This window comes from Zootoca vivipara, chromosome 3 (assembly GCF_963506605.1).
Source record: "Zootoca vivipara chromosome 3, rZooViv1.1, whole genome shotgun sequence".
Classification (NCBI taxonomy): domain Eukaryota; kingdom Metazoa; phylum Chordata; class Lepidosauria; order Squamata; family Lacertidae; genus Zootoca; species Zootoca vivipara.
The window spans coordinates 119,939,439-119,959,675 of record NC_083278.1 but is presented as its reverse complement, the minus strand read 5'-3'; the positions used below and the strand labels follow the sequence as shown (position 1 = coordinate 119,959,675).

The following is a 20,237-nucleotide window of genomic DNA, read 5'->3' as shown; positions in this document are numbered from 1 at the left end:
CTAGATGACCCCCCAAGGTCCCTCCCAACTGGGCAATCCTATGATTCTGTGACCTGATTTCTGCACTTTGCCTGTGTACTCTGGGGCAGAGGGGGCTCTTTGGAGCCCTAGAGGATGAGGAAGAGAGTCACCAATTGTTAGGAAGGGTGGTTTGGAATGGGGGGGCTCCCTTGGGCCTGGGGGTATTTGCGGGTGCATGTTTGGGAAGAGCTGGGAGGGATGGGAAGGGACCTTTCCTTTTGCCGATTTCACCTTTTCTTCCCCCTCCCCACAGGGAAATGGCAGCGCAGGAGGCTCCCCCCTTCTCTGAGCCCAGACGGTCAGTGCTAAAACTCCTGCGGTTTGGGTGGGGGCATCAGGGCTGGTGGGGGCCTCTGTTGGGGTTCCCTGTGGTGGCCCAGGGAGCCCATTTGTGGAGAAGGAAAGAAGTGGGTGTGTGTGTTCCCACATTTTGGACTAGATGGGTCCCTTGGACCCCTTCCAACTCTACCAGGGAGCGGTGGTTGTGGCAGCCGCCAAACCCTTTGCCCTCTGTCCAGGCGGGGAGTGCCAGGGGAGCCTTCCCCCTGCCTGGCCACTTTCTCTCTCTGTTCCTGAGCCCAGGCAGGTGCTTCGCCTTGCCTGGCTAGTGGCTAGTCCTCTGGGGCTGCCTATTTTGGGGAGACCTCCTCCACAGCAAGGTGGGATCCCTTGCTAGAGACCCAGGGAAGCGGCAGCCAAGCTTGGCATCTCCGGGCAGGGTAGGGCTGGGCAGAGAGACACCCCGCCTTGAAGCCCTGGAGTGGTGTTGCTGCCAGCCAGTGTCAGCACTATTGAGCTAGTGGGACCTGCCTCTGCAGAGCTTTCCCTGCTCCTGTGTCTCTTCTGTTTCTGGGGTGCCACTGCAGGGCTGGCGGAAGACTTGGGGAGGGGCTTGGCAAGGGGCCAGCGATGGGCCCACAAGCAGGGCCACTGGCAACTTCCCCTCCCAGGGGCAGACGCAGAGCCTAAAGAAGGCAGCTGCTCCAGCTGGCCATGGTGGCAACGAGAGCGAGGGACTCCGAAGAGGGACCTGAATCTTCACCCCGGGGAGGGAAAGCCTCCAGCAAGATTTCATGGCTGCTGGGCACCCAGTCTCTCTCTCTCTCTCCCCAGGGGGTCCTTCCTGGAGGGTGCTCAGAACCCCCTGCAACTCCAGGACCTGCTACCTGTTTTCTACGAAGACGGGGATCAGCGAGGGAAGCCAGTCGTCTTGGGAACTGGGGGCTTTGGCACCGTGGAGCTGGTAAGGTCTGGGCGAGGAATGTGGGTAAAAGAGTATTTTGAAATGATCAATAATGAATTGAAAGAAATGTTTAAAAGTAGACCACAAACTTGACATGAGTCAGCAGTGTGATGCAGCAGCTAAAAAAGCCAATGCAATTCTGGGCTGCATCAATAGGAGTATAGCATCTAGATCTAGGGAAGTAATAGTACCACTGTATTCTGCTCTGGTCAGACCTCACCTGGAGTCCTGTGTCCAGTTCTGGGCACCACAGTTCAAGAAGGATACTGACAAGCTGGAACGTGTCCAGAAGAGGGCAACCAAAATGGTCAAAGGCCTGGAAACGATGCCTTATGAGGAACGGCTTAGGGAGCTGGGTATGTTTAGCCTGGAGAAGAGAAGGTTAAGGGGTGATATGATAGCCATGTTCAAATATATAAAAGGATGTCATATAGAGGAGGGAGAAAGGTTGTTTTCTGCTGCTCCAGAGAAGCGGACACAGAGCAATGGATTCAAACTACAAGAAAGAAGATTCCACCTCAACGTTAGGAAGAACTTCCTGACAGTAAGAGCTGTTCGACAGTGGAATTTGCTGCCAAGGAGTGTGGTGGAGTCTCCTTCTTTGGAGGTCTTTAAGCAGAGGCTTGACAGGCATATGTCAAGAATGCTTTGATGGTGTTTCCTGCTTGGCAGGGGGTTGGACTGGATGGCCCTTGTGGTCTCTTCCAACTCTATGATTCTATACTTCCCCCCTCCCCCCCCAAACTGAGTCTTTTCTGTTGGGGATAATTCAGACCGAAATTCCCAGGTGTCAAAAAAGGTTATTTATGTATGCTTTTTCTGCGGCCCGTGTTTTGTTAGCCCAAAAATGAGAATGAGCGAGGTCCCAACCAAAGAAGAATGGCAACTTAAACTGATGGACTATGCGCAGCTTGCAGACTTAATATATATAATAAGGGAACAAGAAGAACATACGTTTAGAGAAGATTGGAAAACCTTTATTGAATGTATAGGAAATAATGGTGTACAGCTGAAAAGGTTGGCAGCATTAAGATAAATTCAACAGCGAAAATAAGTTTTGATGGATGCAATGCAGTAATGGAATAGTGAATGGTATAGTTTTTTGTAAAATATGCAGAGATTTATGATATGTAAAGTGAACCATTGAAAGAGAAGAAGGGTGATATCTTAAGGGTGTAAAAGTGCATATTCTAAATTGTAAAACAGAAAATTTAATAAGAATTACCAGTACTGTATATACAAAGGGCTGGGGGAGGAACGGACTCCCTTGGAGGGCTTCAAGCAGAGGTTGGGTGGCCATCTGGCCCGGGGTTCTCTAGCTGTGACTCCTGCTTATTCGACTGGATGACGGATCCTTACACCTTTACCTTGTCATCAAATACCCACCCTGGGCAATGCCACCTCCAGTGCCCTGCTGGGGTCTGGCTGTGCCACCCAGAGGGTGGGGACAAGAGAAGGAACCTAAGAAGGACTTGATGGATCCGCCCAGTGGCCCATCCAGTCCAGCATCCTGTTCTCCCAGGGGCCGACCAGATGCCTGTCAGCAGGCCCTGGGTGCAAGAGCAGCTCTGCCCTCCTGGGATTCAGAAACATCGCTGCCTCTGACTGTGGAGGCAGAGCAGAGCCCCCCTGGCTACTGGCCATCAATAATCCTCTCTTCCTCTCTGAAATTTCCAATCCTCTTCCAAAGCCATCCATGTTGCTGGTCATCCCTGCCTCCTGCAGCAGGGAGTTCCCTAGTGAATCATAGAATCCTAGAGTTGGAAGAGACCACAAGGGCCATCCAGTCCAACCCCCTGCCAAGCAGGAAACACCACCAAAGCATTCTTGACATATGCCTGTCAAGCCTCTGCTTAAAGACCTCCAAAGAAGGAGACTCCACCACACTCCTTGGCAGCAAATTCCACTGTCGAACAGCTCTTACTGTCAGGAAGAAGGACTTCCTTTTGTCTATCCTGAATCTTCCAACAAGGCTCATCGAATCTTAGCACTGTAAAGCTGGCAGGGACCCCAAGGGTCATCTAGTCCAATGCAGGAATCCTTTGCCCTACGTGGGGCTTGAACCCGCGGCCCTGCTCCACCGACAGAGCTATCTTGGCCTGCGCTGTGCCAGCGGCTCCCCACTTCTCCCCTCTCCTCCCTGCCTACCTCGCAGGTCCGTTGTGTGGAGGAGGGCCAGGAGCGCTTCTTTGCCCTCAAGCGCCTGCGGAAGGACCACGTGGTGCAGAAGCGGCAGCAGGAGCACGTCCTGATGGAGAAGAAGGTCCTCCGGCAGAGCCACTGCCCCTTCATCGTCAGGTGCTGGCTCCGTCCTCTTCCCACTCCCCGTCTCCAGCTTGGGGCAAGGGGTGGGCTGGGGCCCAGAGTCCACAGAGGTGGACATCAGAGGCTGCGTCAAGCCAGAGGTGGCCCCACCAGAGCCCAGCACCCTGTTCTTGCAGCGGCCAAATACTCCTAAGGACTTCGGAATCCAGGTAGACTGTCCCTGGAGCTGGAGGTTCCACAGGAACATAGGAAGGGCCTGGCTGCTGGAGGAGGTCCTTCTTGTTCCCTGTGGGACGCCCTCCCATCAAATGACATCAAGGAGATGAATAACTATATGATTTTCAGGAGGCAGCCCTGTCTAGCGAAGCTTTTACCGTTGGGTCTTTTATTGTGTTTTATATCTGCCGGTTTCTGGGGTCCCCTCCCTCCCCACTGCCCCTTCTCACCCCCTGCCCTCTCTCCCCTGCAGGCTCTTTGCCACCTTCCGGGACAGCCGCCACGTCTATCTGCTGCTGGAGTTCTGCCAGGGGGGCGAGTTGTGGGCCAAGCTGCGCGAGGCGTAAGTGGGGGTAGAGGGAGGGGCGGGGATGTGGGGCAGGCTGTGCCAACAGGCGGGTGGGGGCTGTGAACTGGAAAGGGGGGCTGGTTGGGACAGATCATAGACTGGAACCATAGAATGGCAGAGTGGGCGGGAACCTCTGGGGCCCTGGGCAGTAGCTCCACCTCCTGGCCACTGGAAGCTCCGCCCCAGGGGAGAAGGCCACGCCCACTCAAGCCCAAGGCCAAGCTGTCCCCATGAGCAGGAGGGGCCCTGGGGGTGCATTAGAGGGCTGGATTTAACCCTGGGAGTTTCTTGCTGGAGGAAAGGAAAGCCTCTTCACAGGGAGTCTTGGTGGCCCCAGTAATGGAGCGAACGGTTATTAACCTCTCCTGGTTATGCCTGATCCTAAGAACCGACCTTTCACCATTGGAGAGCCTTTGCATTGCAGGGGGTTGGAGTAGATGACCTTTGGGTACCTCTACAATTCTACGAGACTCTGAGTCCCTCCAGTTCAGTATCTGCAACAGCTTCCTTCAGAGAGCCTTTCCCAGCCCTGCCTGCAGCTGCTGGAGAATGAGCCGCAGGCAGACCTATTCACCTGAAGGCAAAGCAAGATTCTAGTCCTCCTTGTTCTGAATTAAAGGGTTGATTTAAGCAGGAACGAGAAAGCTGCTTTACTCCAAGTCCACCAAACTCCGTATTGCCTACACTGACTGGCAGCAATGGCCTTCCTGGGACCCCAGCCCTGCCCAGAGCCTCTGGGCTTGGAGCCTGAGGCCATCTGCATGCCAAGCAGCTGTCCTGCCTCTGAGCATGGCTACGTCTCCTCTCGCCCCTCCAGCCGCTGCTTCTCGGAGCCGGTGGCCGTCTTCTGCTCTGCCTGCGTGGTCGAGGCCCTGGACTACCTGCATGCCCAGGGGGTCGTGTATCGTGACCTGAAGCCAGAGAATTTGATGCTGGACGCCAAGGGCTACGTCAAGCTGGTAACGCAGAGGGGGGGGGGCGAGGGCGGCACAGAGGGGTTTCTGGAAAGGTGGGCAGGGGCAGCTATCCCACCTCAGAACAAGCCCCCCCCCGACCTCTGAGGGTGGAGGGATGGACCGTTGGCGATGGCAAAGGGGAGCACACTCTGCATGTGCTCAGAGGTGCTTTTCGCCAGTCAAACGTTCCATGTGAAAATAATGGCCCTGGTCCTGACAAGAAATGCCCTCTAGATCAGTGACTCCCAAACTTTTTCAGGCCCCCCACCCACTTGGCTCCAGTGCCCCCTCCCCTATAAAAAGCGTTACATATGCTTTAGTTGAGATTCCTGTATTGCAAGGGGCTGCGCTAGATGAACCTTGGGGGTCCCTTTCAACTCTATGATTCAGAATAGTGGGTTTGCGTGAGCCATCAAGGAAAATAAGAGCACAGCGAAATTCAAAACGGTCACAAGGAATCCCACCTTTATTCAAAAATCCAATTAAAACCATTTCCTTTAACTGATTATCTTGATCCAGTGGTACCAGCTTTCCCAATGTCTGATAGTCATTTACACCTGTGGCAGCCTGCCCCCTAACCCCCTTTTAGCTCCCCACAGGTAACCCCACCACCCTCCATGGGGCAGAGCGCCCCCTTGGGAAGTGCTGCATTTATGCCTGCAGGGAGAAAGGGCAGCGACAGAGAGGCTCAACTCGCTTGGAAATGGGAACATTAGCCACAGCTCATGGTCGCTGTGTCCTCCTTACCTGTGGGAACCCATGAGGTCAAATGTAGCAAATCTGACCTCACAGCTTACCATTCCCCCCCTACACCTGTGCGTGGACACACCTGTCGGTTGAGGATAAACCCTTCCTGCGTCTGGCTGAGTGGGCAGCTTCAGTTCCAGTAAAATTGGTTTTGACATTACTCACTGTGTTCCCTGTAACGGTGCTTCCCTCGGCACATTTATTTGGAAAGAAGTAATAATAATAATACCAGGGACCCAGGTGGCGCTGTGGTTAAACCACTGAGCCTAGGGCTTGCTGATCAGAAGGTTGGCGGTTCGAATCCCTGTGACGGGGTGAGCTCCCGTTGCTTGGTCCCAGCTCCTGCCAACCTAGCAGTTCGAAAGCACGTCAAAATGCAAGTAGATAAATAGGAACCGCTACAGCGGGAAGGTAAACGGCGTTTCCGTGTGCTAATAATAATAATAATAATTTATTATTTATACCCCGCCCATCTAGCCGGGTTCCCCCAGCCACTCTGGGCGGCTGGTTTGCCAGAAGCGGCTTTGTCATGCTGGCCACATGACCTGGAAGCTATACGCCGGCTCCCTCGGCCAATAATGCGAGATGAGCGCGCAACCCCAGAGTCGGTCACGACTGGACCTAATGGTCAGGGGTCCCTTTACCTTTACCTTTAATAATAATAATAATAATAATTAATAATAATAATAATAATAATAATAATAATAATAATAATAATAATAATAATTTTTTACTTATACCCCGCCCATCTGGCCGGGTCTCCCCAGCCACTCTGGGTGGCTTCCAACAGAAAAATACAACACAATAATCTATTAAACATTAAAAGCCTCCCTGAACAGGGCTGCCTTCAGATGTCTTCTAAAAGTCTGGTAGTTGTTTTCCTTTTTGACATCTGTTGGGAGGGCGTTCCACAGGGCAGGCGCCACCACCGAGAAGGCCCAACCCTATTCAAGAAAGAGGTCCGGGCAGCGACGGGGGGGGGTGTCAGCATCATTCTCTCTCTCTCTCTTCTTTATTGGTTTCCCACTGGGGCCCCTCCTCATCGGCCCCTGAGAGAAAGGATCATGGGCATGATCCTATCAGGACAACTACTGTGATAGCAGAACCTCCAAACCCAGGTGCAGTCTACCGCTGAATACCAAACAGTGGGGGACACAACAGGAGAGTGCTTGTGGGTTTCCCATTGGGGCATTTGAACAGGATGCTGGACTCATGGGCCTGATCCAGCCGGTTTCTTCTTAACCCCCAGCGGCTTGTTTCTCCGTAGGTAGACTTTGGCTTTGCCAAGGCGCTGAGGCGGGGGGAGAAGACCTACTCCTTCTGTGGGACCCCCGAGTACCTGGCTCCCGAGATCCTCCGCCACGAAGGGCACGACTTTGCCGTGGACTTTTGGACCCTGGGGGTGCTCATCTTTGAGATGCTTGTCGGACGGTGAGTCACCCACAAGATTATGGGGGGCCCCCCCTTGTGCTGGGTTCTCTTCACTTCCAGCAGCAGCTGTGGGGTTGGTTGGTGGGGAGAAAACACAGGTGCAGAGGCGGGGAGGACAAAGCAATGGGTGCACCCTAAAGTTTGGGGGGTGCCAGAAACGGCCAGCTGGAGCCCAGCAGGGGGAAGGGGCTGCAGTGCTGCAAGAGCCAATCCAATTCTGGGCTGCATCAATAGGAGTATAGCGTCTAGATCAAGGGAAGTAATAGTACCACTGTATTCTGCTCTGGTCAGACCTCACCTGGAGTACTGTGCCCAGTTCTGGGCACCACAGTTCAAGAAGGATACTGACAAGCTGGAACGTGTCCAGAGGAGGGCAACCAGAATGGTCAAAGGCCTGGAAACGATGCCTTATGAGGAACGGCTTAGGGAGCTGGGTATGTTTAGCCTGGAGAAGAGACGGTTAAAGGGTGATATGATAGCCATGTTCAAATATATAAAAGGATGTCATATGGAGGAGGGAGAAAGGTTGTTTTCTGCTACTCCAGAGAAGCGGACACGGAGCAATGGATTCAAGCTACAAGAAAGAAGATTCCACCTAAACATTAGGAAGAACTTCCTGACAGTAAGAGCTGTTCGGCAGTGGAATTTGCTACCAAGGAGTGTGGTGGAGTCTCCTTCTTTGGAGGTCTTTAAGCGGAGGCTTGACAGGCGCATGTCAAGAATGCTTTGATGGTGTTTCCTGCTTGGCAGGGGGTTGGACTGGATGGCCCTTGTGGTCTCTTCCAACTCTATGATTCTATGAAGAGGGCACCCCAGATTGCATCAAGGAAGGCCATAGCGCCCTCTCGCTCAGCTCCTTCTAGTTTAGTGCAGAGGGATATCTTGTGATTTAGGGGAGGGATGGGAGCCAGTTGCAAGGAAGGGGGGTCTTTGGTGGTCAGGGAGTGGCTTTGGGGACACAGAGGTGCTCAGCATCACCTTCTGGCTTTTTTGTGGATCAACATATTCAGGGCTGACCCCCCCCCCAATGGGGCAGGCTGAGGCAGCCACTGCATGTCGGGAACCCCAAGAGGCAGCAAACCGAAGGGCAGCCCCACTGCGGAAATGGCTCCTGGCGAGATACTGCAGAAGCCTCGCTCCATCTTGTGCACTCCGCAAGATCTTGCCGAAATCTCACAAGATCTCCTTGAAATCTTGTGAGATCTCGCTAGAACCCACCCGCCTCAGTTTCGACCAAAGCAGTGAAATGGGCCAGGCCAAGCCTGTACTTACACGGATAGGTAGCCTAAAGGTAAAGGGACCCCTGACCATTAGGTCCAGTCGTGACTGACTCTGGGGTTGCGGCGCTCATCTCGCTCTATAGGCTGAGGGAGCTGGCGTTTGTCTGCAAACAGCTTCCGGGTCATGTGGCCAGCATGACAAAGCCGCTTCTGACGAACCAGAGCAGCACACGGAAACGCTGTTTACCTTCCCGCCGGAGTGGTACCTATTTATCTACTTGCACTTTGACGTGCTTTCGAACTGCTAGGTTGGCAGGAGCTGGGACTGAGCAACAGGAGCTCACCCCATCGGAGGGATTTGAACCGCTGACCTTCTGATCCGCAAGTCCTAGGCTCTGTGGTTTAGACCACAGTGCCACCCACAGCCCTAGGTTGCCTAGATAGGAAGAAATGTGAAAACGGGGAGTGAAGGGATCTCATTTGGAGAATCTCCTTATGAGAACTGTATTAACGATGAGCTGAGAAAGTTTGTGCAGGACAAACTCTTGGCCTTGAGCAAGAGAGAGAGAGAGAGAGGTGACTTAATTTCTCTGCATGTGTGAAGCGTAGAGAAGGTGAGAGAATGCCTGCCTCACTGTAACTCGTAGACCCCTGGACAGGGGTGGAGAAAGGGGGTACGGTGGGGGCGGTCCACCCCGGTGTCCCCACTGAAGGGGGTGACAGAATGCTGGGTGGCACTCACTGTGGGGCTTGCAGCGCACCCGAGCCACGCCTCTCTCCTGGGAGAGACGCGGTGGTTTTTGCGCCCGCAGGCTCCACACTCCCCAAATGGTCTGCCCGCTGCCTCCCCCTCAGCTGTAGGGCAGCTGAGAGGGAGGGGGCAGGCAGACTCCTTGGAGCATCGTGCCCCGGCTCGCCCCACCCTGCTTTTCTCCGCCGCTGCCCCTGGATTCTGCTTTTTTTTTAAGACAATTTATTAAATTTTCCAATTAAACACATTTAAACAAAAACTTCAAACACAACACAACAACACATAAACATAATAAACACAAAAAATTTTCTTAACATCTAATCAATTATTACAATTTTCTTTGCTATGCCGAGCTTTGACTTCCCTCCTTCCCCCCATTCGGTTTTCTTGTCCACTCCTATCTCGCAGTTCCTTTACTCCTTCTACTTAAAGTCAATTCGTAGGATTTATTTCAGTCCTGCAAGTGTCTTTAAGCTTCTACAATTCCTCTCCATATAGTCCACAAATTTACTCCAGTCTTTTTGGAACCTTGCCTCTCCCTGGTTTCGGATCCTGCTAGTCAGTCTTGCTAATTCCGCATAGTCCATCATTTTCGTCTGCCACTCTTCAATCGTCGGTAACTCCTGGGTTTTCCATTTTGGGGCTAACAAAGTCCTAGCCGCAGTTGTCACATACATAAATAATACTTGATCTCCTTTCTCTATCTCTTGTCCTATAAGTCCTAATAAAAAAGCTTCCGGTTTTTTTGGGAAAGGTGTATTTAAAAATCTTTTTCAGTTCGTTATATATCATTTCCCAAAATCTTTTGATTTTAGAGGTTCCCATAGGCCGCTGCTACTCTGCCCAAGTAAAAGCCCCCTTAGACTTTGCGATGGTGCAGTTGATAGAAGAAAATTCATGACAGCTTCCCCTGTCTCCCCAACCCCAAGGCCCCCCTTCCACAGCGCTGAGCCTCAGAAGATCTACAGCAAGATCATGGACGGCGTCTTCTCCTTCCCGGTGTTTGTGAGCGAGTCGGCCTGCTCCCTCGTGGCCAAGCTGTGCAGGTGTGTCTCCTTTGGGGGGTCTCAGGCTCCCCTCTTATCACATGGAAAGTGCATGCGTCATGTGCAAAGGAATGTGGCTGAACCTCCTCTTCTCTCCCCTCCCCCGACCTTTCCTGACTCTGGTCTTTATGGCAGGCGCCGGCCAGGGCAGCGCCTGGGCAACACCAGCAGCGGCATCCGTGGCATCCGGAAGCACAGGTGAGTCCACAGGGCAGAAGCTGCAGTGCCTGTCTCTGCCAGCAGGAGGCGCAGGAGAGGCCAAGGGTTTCTCTTCCCTCCTTTTACAGGTAGGTAGCCGTGTTGGTCTGAGTCGAAGCAAAATAAAAAAATTCCTTCAGTAGCACCTTAAAGACCAACTAAGTTTATATTTTGGTATGAGCTTTCGTGTGCATGCGCACTTCTTCAGATATCTGAAGAAGTGTGCATGCACACGAAAGCTCATACCAAAATATAAACTTAGTTGGTCTTTAAGGTGCTACTGAAGGAATTTCTTCCCTCCTTTGGCCTTCCTGCACCTGGTGCCTTCCAGCTGCTTTGAACTACAACTCCCACCAGCCCCAGGGCGAGGGGAAGGGACATAGGAAGCTGCCTTATACTGAGTCAGACCATATTGTGGTTATTGATATCGCACATTTGGGAGCCGTAGGATGAATCCAAACTGACTGTTCTTGAAATAAAAATTGTCCGGGTAAAAAATATGGTTCAAAAGCTTTGCTAACAGAACCCGCAGCAAAACAAACTTAAATCAATAATGTTTCATCTGGATGGTTGCATACTATCGGGTGCTGATCCTAGCACAGATAGAACATCTTAGAAATATGACATGTCTTCCTCCAGAGCTGAAATCAAAGCTCTCCAAACCCTCTCCAAACCCAGTTTGCATTAGCTGGAGGCTGGGTCCCTAAACAGAGATGATGACCCTTAGCACAGCCTTTCTTCTTCCTGGCTGCTTTCAGAACAGAGACTAACAGTCCAGGGCCGTCTTAAGCATATCCGGCGCCGTGGTGCAAAGATCCCTCCAGCGCCCGCCCCCCCCCCCGTTTCCCAAAGTTGTAAATCTGCTATAAAAATGCTCATTTTTTTGTGTCTTTAAAAAATATATCTGTCTAGCAAATTTGTTGGTCAGTGAGGGAGGCTGTAGCCGAAGCCGCTGAAGTTGAGGCGCCGCTTGCAGCGCTTCAACTCCGCCGGCGGCAAGCGGGGGCGCTTCATCTGCTGCGGCTGCGGCTGCGGCAGGGGCTTCGGCGCAGCGACAACAGGCGCTTTTGACGCCGCTGGGGGAGGACTGGTGCTGCGGGCTGAGTTGCTGCTGCTGCGCGCTCTGTGAAGCCGCCACTGCAGCTGCCGCCACGAAGAAGTAGGCGGGCTGCAGGAAAGGTGCGGGAGGCGGCGACTGGCTGGCAATGCTGTCCATCTTGGCGGGGCTGGCGCTGGCCATTGGGCAGCCGCAGGGACGAGGAAAGGCGCACGGCTTTTGCTGGCCTGAGGCGCGGGAAGGAGAATTTGGTTTCTTCACACCCTGCCCCCCAACCCCGCGCTCTCGCTCACTTGTGTCGCCTCCTATCGCTGCCTCTTCACACACACATGCTCTCTCTCTCTCTCTCTCTGCACCTTGTGCCTTCCACACTCCCTGGCTTTGCAATGTGTGGCCGCGAGTCGGGGAAGTGCTGCCCGTCTTTTCATGACTGGCGTTGGTGTTGGTGTGTCTCAAGAAGAACTGCTTGAAACGGGACGCGCGCCCAAAGTGCCTCCGGCTCCACACTCGCCTTTGAACGACTCGCTGCTTCGCTCCTCGGCCAATCGGCGCAAAGGGAGAGGGCGCGCAGGGCAACACGGGACTCCCCCCCCCTTTTCGTTCATTATTTCCTGCCAGGAATCGGATTTACGTTTTTGACTGTGTGATACGGCGATGCAAGGATCAAAATGAAACAGACCACTAACATAAGAGCAGTCCGTTCCCATTTTGTAGAAAGGACGCCATAGGGCTTAGTGACTGGTTGTGCCCCACCAGCACCCCCAAGAGGCCGGCGCCCTGGCGCAATGCGCCACTAGGCCCTGTGGGAAAGACGCCTCTGACTAACACACCCCAAATGGAGACTTGTAACTGAATGCCTCTTGTGACCTAAGTTAAACACCTCCTGAGAGCTAGCCGAGATGCATTCTCGCCGGATGATTAACTTGTTAGGCACTCTGAGAGGTTTAGTTCAGCTCTATCGAACTTTCCATACCATGCTAAACTTTTAGCAGTAGAGTGATACTTTGGTTCTCAAACTTAATCCATTCCGGGAGTCTATTCGACTCCCGAAACCGTTCGAAAACCCAAGGCACAGCTTCCGATTGGCTGCAGGAACTTCCTGCACTCAATCGGAAGCCGCGTCAGACGTTCGGCTTCCGAAAAAGGTTTGCAAACTGGAACAAATGGGCATTCGGGAGCCAATTTGTTCGGGAGCGAAGCCGTTCAACTACCAAGGTACCATCGTACACATACAGAGTTGTTTTTTCCATTTCAATGAGCAATTAAGCAACTATTGGTCCAGTTTGGACCATGTGTTGGGTGAAGAGGGATTTTCCTTGATCTGTCCTGAATCTTCCAACCCGCTGACCCATGCCTTGCCTTCTTGCCCACAGGTGGTTCAGCTCCCTCTCCTGGAAAAAGCTGGCGCTGCGTCAGATCGAGGCCCCCACCACCGTTCTGCTCAAGCAGGTATCGGGTGGAGGTGGGGGGCTCTTTGGGGGCAGCAAGGACTCCCCTCCAGCTGCCGTCTACCCTCACAATTGCCTACTTTTCCCCCTCCTCCTCCAGGGCTCCCCCTACATCAACTTCAAGCGCTTCTCTGTCTCCCGGCAGCAGCCCGAAGAGGAGTTCTCTGGCTGGGATGAAGACTTCTAAGCTCCTGGAACCACAGAGGGAGGGGGGGAGGGCAGGAAGACCCTTCCTTTGACCCCACAGACTGGAAGTGCAGCTGAGAGGGAGTCCCAGGAGCCTCTCTCTCCCCTCGAAATGCTTTTCAGCAGGGGCCCCCCAGCCTGGATGTCCTCAGCCCCCTGCCCCCCAGTGCTTGGCAAAGGCTCTCGTGTGCCCCTTCCTCTCCCCCCACAACTGCCTTCTCTGGGAGCTGATGGCTGCAGTGGGCTGAGTCACTGTGAAAGGGGGAGACCCTCCGATCTGCCTTGTCTCGTCCTGCTCAATGTGGAAAATAAAATTAGTTCAGGGAACAGTCTGGCCCCCGCTTCTACGATTTGGGCATGCGGGCGGGGGGGGGGGCAACTGCTGGTTCGCCTTCTGTCTCCCCCAGCTCTCCAGGTGCGACGACATTTGGAATACACTGTGTGCTGTTCTGGTCAGCTCACCTCAAACGGGAGATTGTAGAGTTGGAATCATAGAATCGTAGAGTTGGAAGAGACCACAAGGGCCATCCAGTCCAACCCCCTGCCGAGCAGGAAGCACCACCAAAGCATTCTTGACATATGCCTGTCAAGCCTCTGCTTAAAGACCTCCAAAGAAGGAGACTCCACCACACTCCTTGGCAGCAAATCCCACTGCCTCACAGCTCTTACTGTCAGGAAGTTCTTCCTAATGTTTAGGTGGAATTTTCTTTCTTGTAGCTTGAATCCATTGCTCTGTGTCCGCTTCTCTGGAGCAGCAGAAAACAACCTTTCTCCCTCCTCTATATGACATCCTTTTATATATTTGAAAATGGCTATCATATCACCCCTTAACCTTCTCTTCTCCAGGAAAAGGTTCAAAATAACCAAGGAGATAGAGCAACTCCCCTTTGAAGAAAAGCTGCAGAGTTTATGACTTTTTGGTTTAGAGCAGGGGTCAGCAAACTTTTTCAGCAGGGGGCCGGTCCACTGCCCCTCAGACCTTGTAGGGGGCCAGACTATATTTTGAAAAAAATATGAACGAATTCCTATGCCCCACAAATAACCCAGAGATGCATTTTAAATAAAAGGACACATTCTACTCATGTAAAAACACCAGGCGGGCCCCACAAATAACCCAGAGATGCATTTTAAATAAATGGACACATTCTACTCATGTAAAAACATGCTGATTCCTGGACTCTCCGCGGGCCGGATTTAGAAGGCGATTGGGCCACATCCGGCCCCCGGGCCTTAGTTTGGGGACCCCTGGTTTAGAGAAAAGGCCAGGAAGAGGCGACTTGATATAAAATTAGGCCTGGCCTGGAGAAAGTGGCTGCAGAAATGTTTTTCTTTCACTCTCATAATGCTGGAACTCATGGCTATCCAGTGAAGTTGAAGGTTGGGAGACTCAGGAGAGATAAAAGGAAGCCATTCACCACACAGCACAGAGTTAAACTGGGGAACTCCCTGCCACAGGAGGCAGTGCTGGTCACCAGCTTGGAAAGCCTTCAAAGTAGATTGGGCAAACTCATGGAAGAAGAGGGGGCTATCGATGGCTACTAGCCAGGAGGGCTCTGCTCTGCCCTCCACAGTCAGAGGCAGGAAGGCTTGTGAATTTCCAAGACTCTCTGGGAAGCAGAGGAGGAGAAAGAGTTTTTGTGTTTGTTTTTTTTTTTTTAACATACTTTTTATTAATTTTACAAAATACAAAAAAACAAAAAAACGGTACATACTTAAACCCCTTTTCCACCTCCTTCCTACCCACCCACATGGGTCCTCCCCTGCCACAGAAGTATCCCATGTTTGTGAACAGTCAGAAATGGTCCATTTTATGCTTGGATTTCTGTCCTCCTCCCCCTCCCCTGACCCCAAAGCCCCCCCCTGCCACCAGGGAGCTCCAGCAAACCAGGGCAGTACGCAGGAGGACATCCATCCAACCATCTATTGTTATACCAAAAAAAGAGAAAAATATAAATAGGAAAAAAAGGGGAAAAAGAAAGGGCGAAGAAAAAAAAGAAAAAGAAAAAAACAATACAAAACAGAAAAATTTTTCTTGCATTCATAGTTGAAAAACCATATTTTATGGGCTTCCCCTCCCCCCCTTCCCCGGTTTTCATCCCTTTTTTATCATCTGCAACAGTTTCTTACTTTATAAAAATACACCTTTGTATCTTATACAACTTATAAATCAATTGTTAACATTTTCATCTAATATTCAAATCACTGAAAATTCAAACTCCCATTTTCTCTTCCCGTGCCTAATTAATTTTTTTTTCTCCCTCTATAAGCCTCCATATTTTCACATTTTCCAAAACATTCACTTTTAAAACTATAACTATTCTCAATTTAACCTTACATCCCCGATTACCGGCTCCACCCCCCCCAATCCAGCAAATTCCAAAATCAGCAGACCAGTTATAAACCTGTTAATCCATCCTTATAATCACAACATCACTTTCCCTTCACCCCACCCCCTGTTTACAGTCTCTTGCCATCCAGGTCACCATACAGGACCCCTGAATTTCTTCTCTTCTCTGCATATTTTTTCCTTCTTCCCTGTGGGCGTTCTGGAGTTCCAATAATACCAGTCGTGCCCCCCTCAAAGGCAGGGCCCTCCATCCAACTTTTTGTAGAGTAGAGTCATCATTTTTTTCATGGTGTGTTTCATTTTGTGTTGAATCATCACAGTCCTCATCTTCATCTTTTCCTTCCCCATCATTGTCATTCTCACATTGCTCTTTCTCAGTGTCAAAAGCTTCATCTCCTAGAAAATCATATTCCGCCATCACCTCCTGAAATTTCTGCTGTAACTCCTGTCGTCGTGTCTCCTCTTGACATAACTCTATTCTTGTTTCCCACATTAAGGTCAAAACAGACCGCTGGAACTCAGGGGAACACTTTTTTGTTGACATATTTCAGTCCTGCCAAGGTCAAAACTTATCACGTGGGGTGGAATATGATCACAGTTTATTTTCTCGACTCCATTTTAACAAGCTGGCTGCATTCTTCAAGTCTTGTTAACAATAAAGTTCGAACTCACATTTCACAAGCACTTAAGCCAAAAAAGAAATTCCACAAAGTCCAGAAATACAAAGTGAAGTAAAAATTGACTTATAAATCCTGATCAACTCACTGGATTGCCTGGGCTGCCGGCTCCCGAGGGAAAGAAAGGTTTTTCTTAGGCTTTACCTCATTGCTGCAGGGCAGTCATAAACCACAGTCTCTCTCCCCTTTTCACCCTGCATCAAAGGGGATATTCTCTTTGATGCCTTTGAGGGATCCTTTTGAATTACAAATCTTCTGTTTATGGCTTCGGGTTTCTATTTACTGTCTCTTTGTTGCCGTGGGGGGGGGTGGCTTCCTCTTTTCTCCCCTCTCTCCCAGACCAAATTGTTTTATAATCCAAATCGTGAGGTTACTTACAGTCTTTTCCAATCGTTTTATTTTCGGAAGAATCCAGCGCTCTCCGCCTTCGGCTTGAAGCTTCTCCCTGCTAGAATAACGTTGCCGCTCAAAATGGCCCCCGCGACTTCTACCCTCCTCGCTCCGGAGCTCTTATTAGAGCTAACCGAAGAGTTGGGGAGTCCGGATTGGGTCTGTGCCGAGCAAATTGCCCTCGGGACGCCCTTCCCGAGGTTCTAAGGGGCGCAGCGTTGCTCTCGCTGCCCTCCCCACTCCTAGCAGAGACGGGCCGTCTCGGAGACGAGACGAAACCCCGCCGATCGACGCTGGCGCTGAACCCGGAAGCCAAGAGTTTTTGTGTTCGAATCCTGCTTGCTGGTTTCCCATAAAGGACACCCGGCTGGCACTGTGAGAAGGGGATGCCAGTGGGCCGCTGGCCTGATCCAGCTAATGGCTCTTCTTATGTTCTTACGTTCACCCAAGGCAGGATCGTGGAGCCTTCCAGCTGTTGCTGACTCCAACTCCCAGCAGTCTCTGCAGCCAGCTAGGCAGCCAGTTAGGCATACCAAGGGAAGATGGGCGTTGGAGTCCAGCAAGACCACAGGAGGCACCAGCAGCCCCCCCCCCATGTCTCTCTCCCCAACCCGACAATCCCAGATTTACAGAAACTGTCCCGGTTTCTGGTTTGATCCCAGATTGTCCCATTTTTTTCCTTTGGACGTCCCTATTTTCATGGCAGAAATGTTGGAGGGTGTGGAATAAGATGTTCCCAGGGCTTTTTTCCCAGCCGGAGCTCGCAGGAACTCTGTTGTGGCAACTCCCTCTAAGAGAATGAGGGGTTCATGGTGGGTTCCGGCACCTCTTTTGCTAGAGAAAGAGCATCAGGTCCCCCCAACCTAGACTCTGCTGTGGCTTCAGGTTCCATCTGGTCATAAAGGTAAAGGTAAAGGGACCCCTGAGCATTAGGTCCAGTCGTGACCGACTCTGGGGTTGCGCGCTCATCTCGCATTATTGGCCGAGGGAGCCGGCGTATAGCTTCCAGGTCATGTGGCCAGCATGACAAAGCCGCTTCTGGCAAACCAGAGCAGCACATGGAAACGCTGTTTACCTTCCCGCTGTAGCGGTACCTATTTATCTACTTGTATTTTGACGTGCTTTCGAACTGCTAGGTTGGCAGGAGCTGGGACGGAGCAACGGGAGCTCACCCCGTCACAGGGATTCGAACCGCCGACCTTCTGATCAGCAAGCCCTAGGCTCAGTGGTTTAACCACAGCGCCACCTGGGTCCCCTACCAAGGCACCCTAAGGTAAAGGTAAAGGGACCCCTGACCATTAGGTCCAGTCGTGACCGACTCTGGGGTTGCGCGCTCATCTCACATTATTGGCCGAGGGAGCCGGCGTATAGCTTCCAGGTCATGTGGCCAGCATGACAAAGCCACTTCTGGCAAACCAGAGCAGCACACGGAAACACAGTTTACCTTCCTGCTGGAGCGGTCCCTGTTTATCTACCGGTACTTGCACTTTGACGTGCTTTCGAACTGCTAGGTTGGCAGGAGCTGGGACCGAGCAACGGGAGCTCACCCTATCACAGGGATTCGAACCGCTGAGCTTCTGATCAGCAAGCCCTAGGCTCAGTGGTTTAACCCACAGCGCCACCTGTGTCCCGCCCATCTGGTCATAAGCAGGGCTTTTTTTCTATTTAAAATGTTTAGGGATACTCTCATTTTGACTCAAGAAAACCACCATTTTATAGTTCAAACCGGAAAAATAAATACAGTAAATGGACAAAAGTACAAAGATGCACAAAATGTTTAGGGGTATGCATACCCCTGCCCCCCCCCCCCTGGAAAAAGCACTGGTCATAAGAGAACATTTCCTTTTCTTTGGAAGCCACCCAGGGTGGCTGGGGAAACCTAGCCAGATGGGCAGGGTACAAATATTATATTATATATTATTATTATTATTATTATTATTATTATTATTATTATTATTCTCAGGAGTAAGTAGCTCTGATCCTCTTACGAGGACCATTTAAAGAATATAAATAAATAACATAACTTATGCTCCACAGAACGGGGGGGGCTGTTAGTCTAGTTCAGGGGGGGCCAACTCCCAGGAGACTGTGATCTATTCACAGTTAAAAACTGGCAGTGATCTACTCCCTTTTGGGGGGGTTCAGGCAGGTCAAAGTTGAGCTTTTTTAGGAAGGAGGGAGGCCCATTTGGGGGGGCTTCAGGTGAAAGTTGTTGAGTTTTTTCAGGGAGGAGGTAAAATGTTGAGCTTTTTAAAGGGGAGCCAAAGTTGTTCAGCTTCTTTGGATGGAACCAATGATCTATCAGTGATCTACCGCAGACGTTCAGTGATCTACCGGTAGATCATGATCTACCTGTCGGACATGCCTGGTCTAGTTCTTCCTTTTTCTTTTTAATGGGGCCTCTGTCCTCCTCTTGCCCTGTCACCTAAAGAAAGACAGATGAAGACAGACAGTGGTGGTTTTGAAACGCGCCTTCTGAAAGGGCTCCATCCCGGTTAGCGAGCAAGTGCCCCACATTTAACCCTCCAGGACAGGCGGCGATGGGGGGGGGGGGTCGAAGAAGACGCATTGCGTGACATGATCCAGGGCGCAAGAATCCGCCTCCGTGACAAGACGGCCACTCCTGCCTCCGTTCCGGCTGCTTGGAGAACCACGGCTGCAAACACAGCTTTTGTGTTTGAAACACCCCCCAAAAAAAACCCAGAAGAAGAGCTTTTGCGGAGCTGAAATTGCCTCGGGGAACAAAGAATGCATGATGTTCCGCCTGCTCTGAAAGAGAGACGACAAGCGCTTCAGTGCCTCTGAAAAGATTTCCAAGCTTAGTCACTCCTGGTTTCCACGGAAAACTGTGATTCGTGTCGGGGGGAGGGGGCTGGGGGGGCTCATGACGCCTGACAGGGAAGCCTGGCAACCCCCAAAGTTCCTCCCCCTAGAACTGGGTTTCCAGCTACCGGTGTACGGACCTTCGTCCCGTCCCGTCCCGTCCCTCCATCTCTGCCGCCCCCTCTGCCTCTTGCGGACGCAGGACCGGACCTGCATCAAGAGAGAGTGTTTTTTTTGGGGGGGTCTTTGTCCTCCTGGGCAGCAAGGCTTTCTCTTCCCCTGCGCCCCCTTCCGTGGTCGGTCCCGGGGACGGCCTGACAGCCACGCGGGCGCAAGATGCCAAGTTTTTTTGGGGGGGGGAGAAGGGAGATCAAAGGGGGCTGGTACCCTCAGGGTCAAAGGGCAGAGGGAAAAAGTTGGGTTGGGGCAGGCAAGGCCCCTGAGGGCTTTGAGGGTTATGGATGTGGGGCTGTGAATAGGGGAGAGAGGGGCATGTTTTTTGAATCAGAATGGTAACAGTGGAAGGGACCCCCCAAGGTCATTCAGCCCAACCCCCTGCAATGCAGGTACCACAGCTAATGAATCCCTGACATGCCCCCCCAACCTCTATAAAAAGGTCCAATGAAAGGGAGTCAAAGGACCACGTGGTTTTCTAAAGGGAGAGTCAGCAGCTCTCTGAAGCTAAGCAGGTCTGAGTCTGGTCAGTGCCTGGATTGGAGACCCCCAGCAAGCCCCCAACCCCTGTCTCAGCCCCCCTGGGTTCCACCCCCCGAAAGAAGCCAGGATGTGAAGGTAGGAAAGAAATAAGGATCCTTTGCATCAGGCCAAGGTTGTGATGGCATTTAAATGAAGAGAAGGTTAAGGGG

The 20,237-nt window shown here is 51.8% G+C and overlaps 1 protein-coding gene across 1 annotated transcript in view; it reads left to right on the top strand.

Moving 5' to 3' along the window:
* Positions 1 to 13,453, top strand: part of LOC118082917 (cGMP-dependent protein kinase 1-like) — a 32,037-nt gene extending 18,584 nt beyond the window's left edge. Inside the window, exons 12-21 of the mRNA XM_060273242.1 lie at positions 275 to 319; positions 1,135 to 1,264; positions 3,420 to 3,562; positions 3,999 to 4,088; positions 4,912 to 5,053; positions 7,065 to 7,228; positions 10,129 to 10,245; positions 10,381 to 10,443; positions 12,874 to 12,949; positions 13,049 to 13,453. Coding sequence (XP_060129225.1) covers positions 275 to 319; positions 1,135 to 1,264; positions 3,420 to 3,562; positions 3,999 to 4,088; positions 4,912 to 5,053; positions 7,065 to 7,228; positions 10,129 to 10,245; positions 10,381 to 10,443; positions 12,874 to 12,949; positions 13,049 to 13,135 — 1,057 coding nt within the window. The 3' untranslated portion in view covers positions 13,136 to 13,453. The remainder of the gene's footprint in view (positions 1 to 274; positions 320 to 1,134; positions 1,265 to 3,419; positions 3,563 to 3,998; positions 4,089 to 4,911; positions 5,054 to 7,064; positions 7,229 to 10,128; positions 10,246 to 10,380; positions 10,444 to 12,873; positions 12,950 to 13,048) is intronic.
* The last annotated feature ends 6,784 nt before the right edge of the window (positions 13,454 to 20,237 follow it).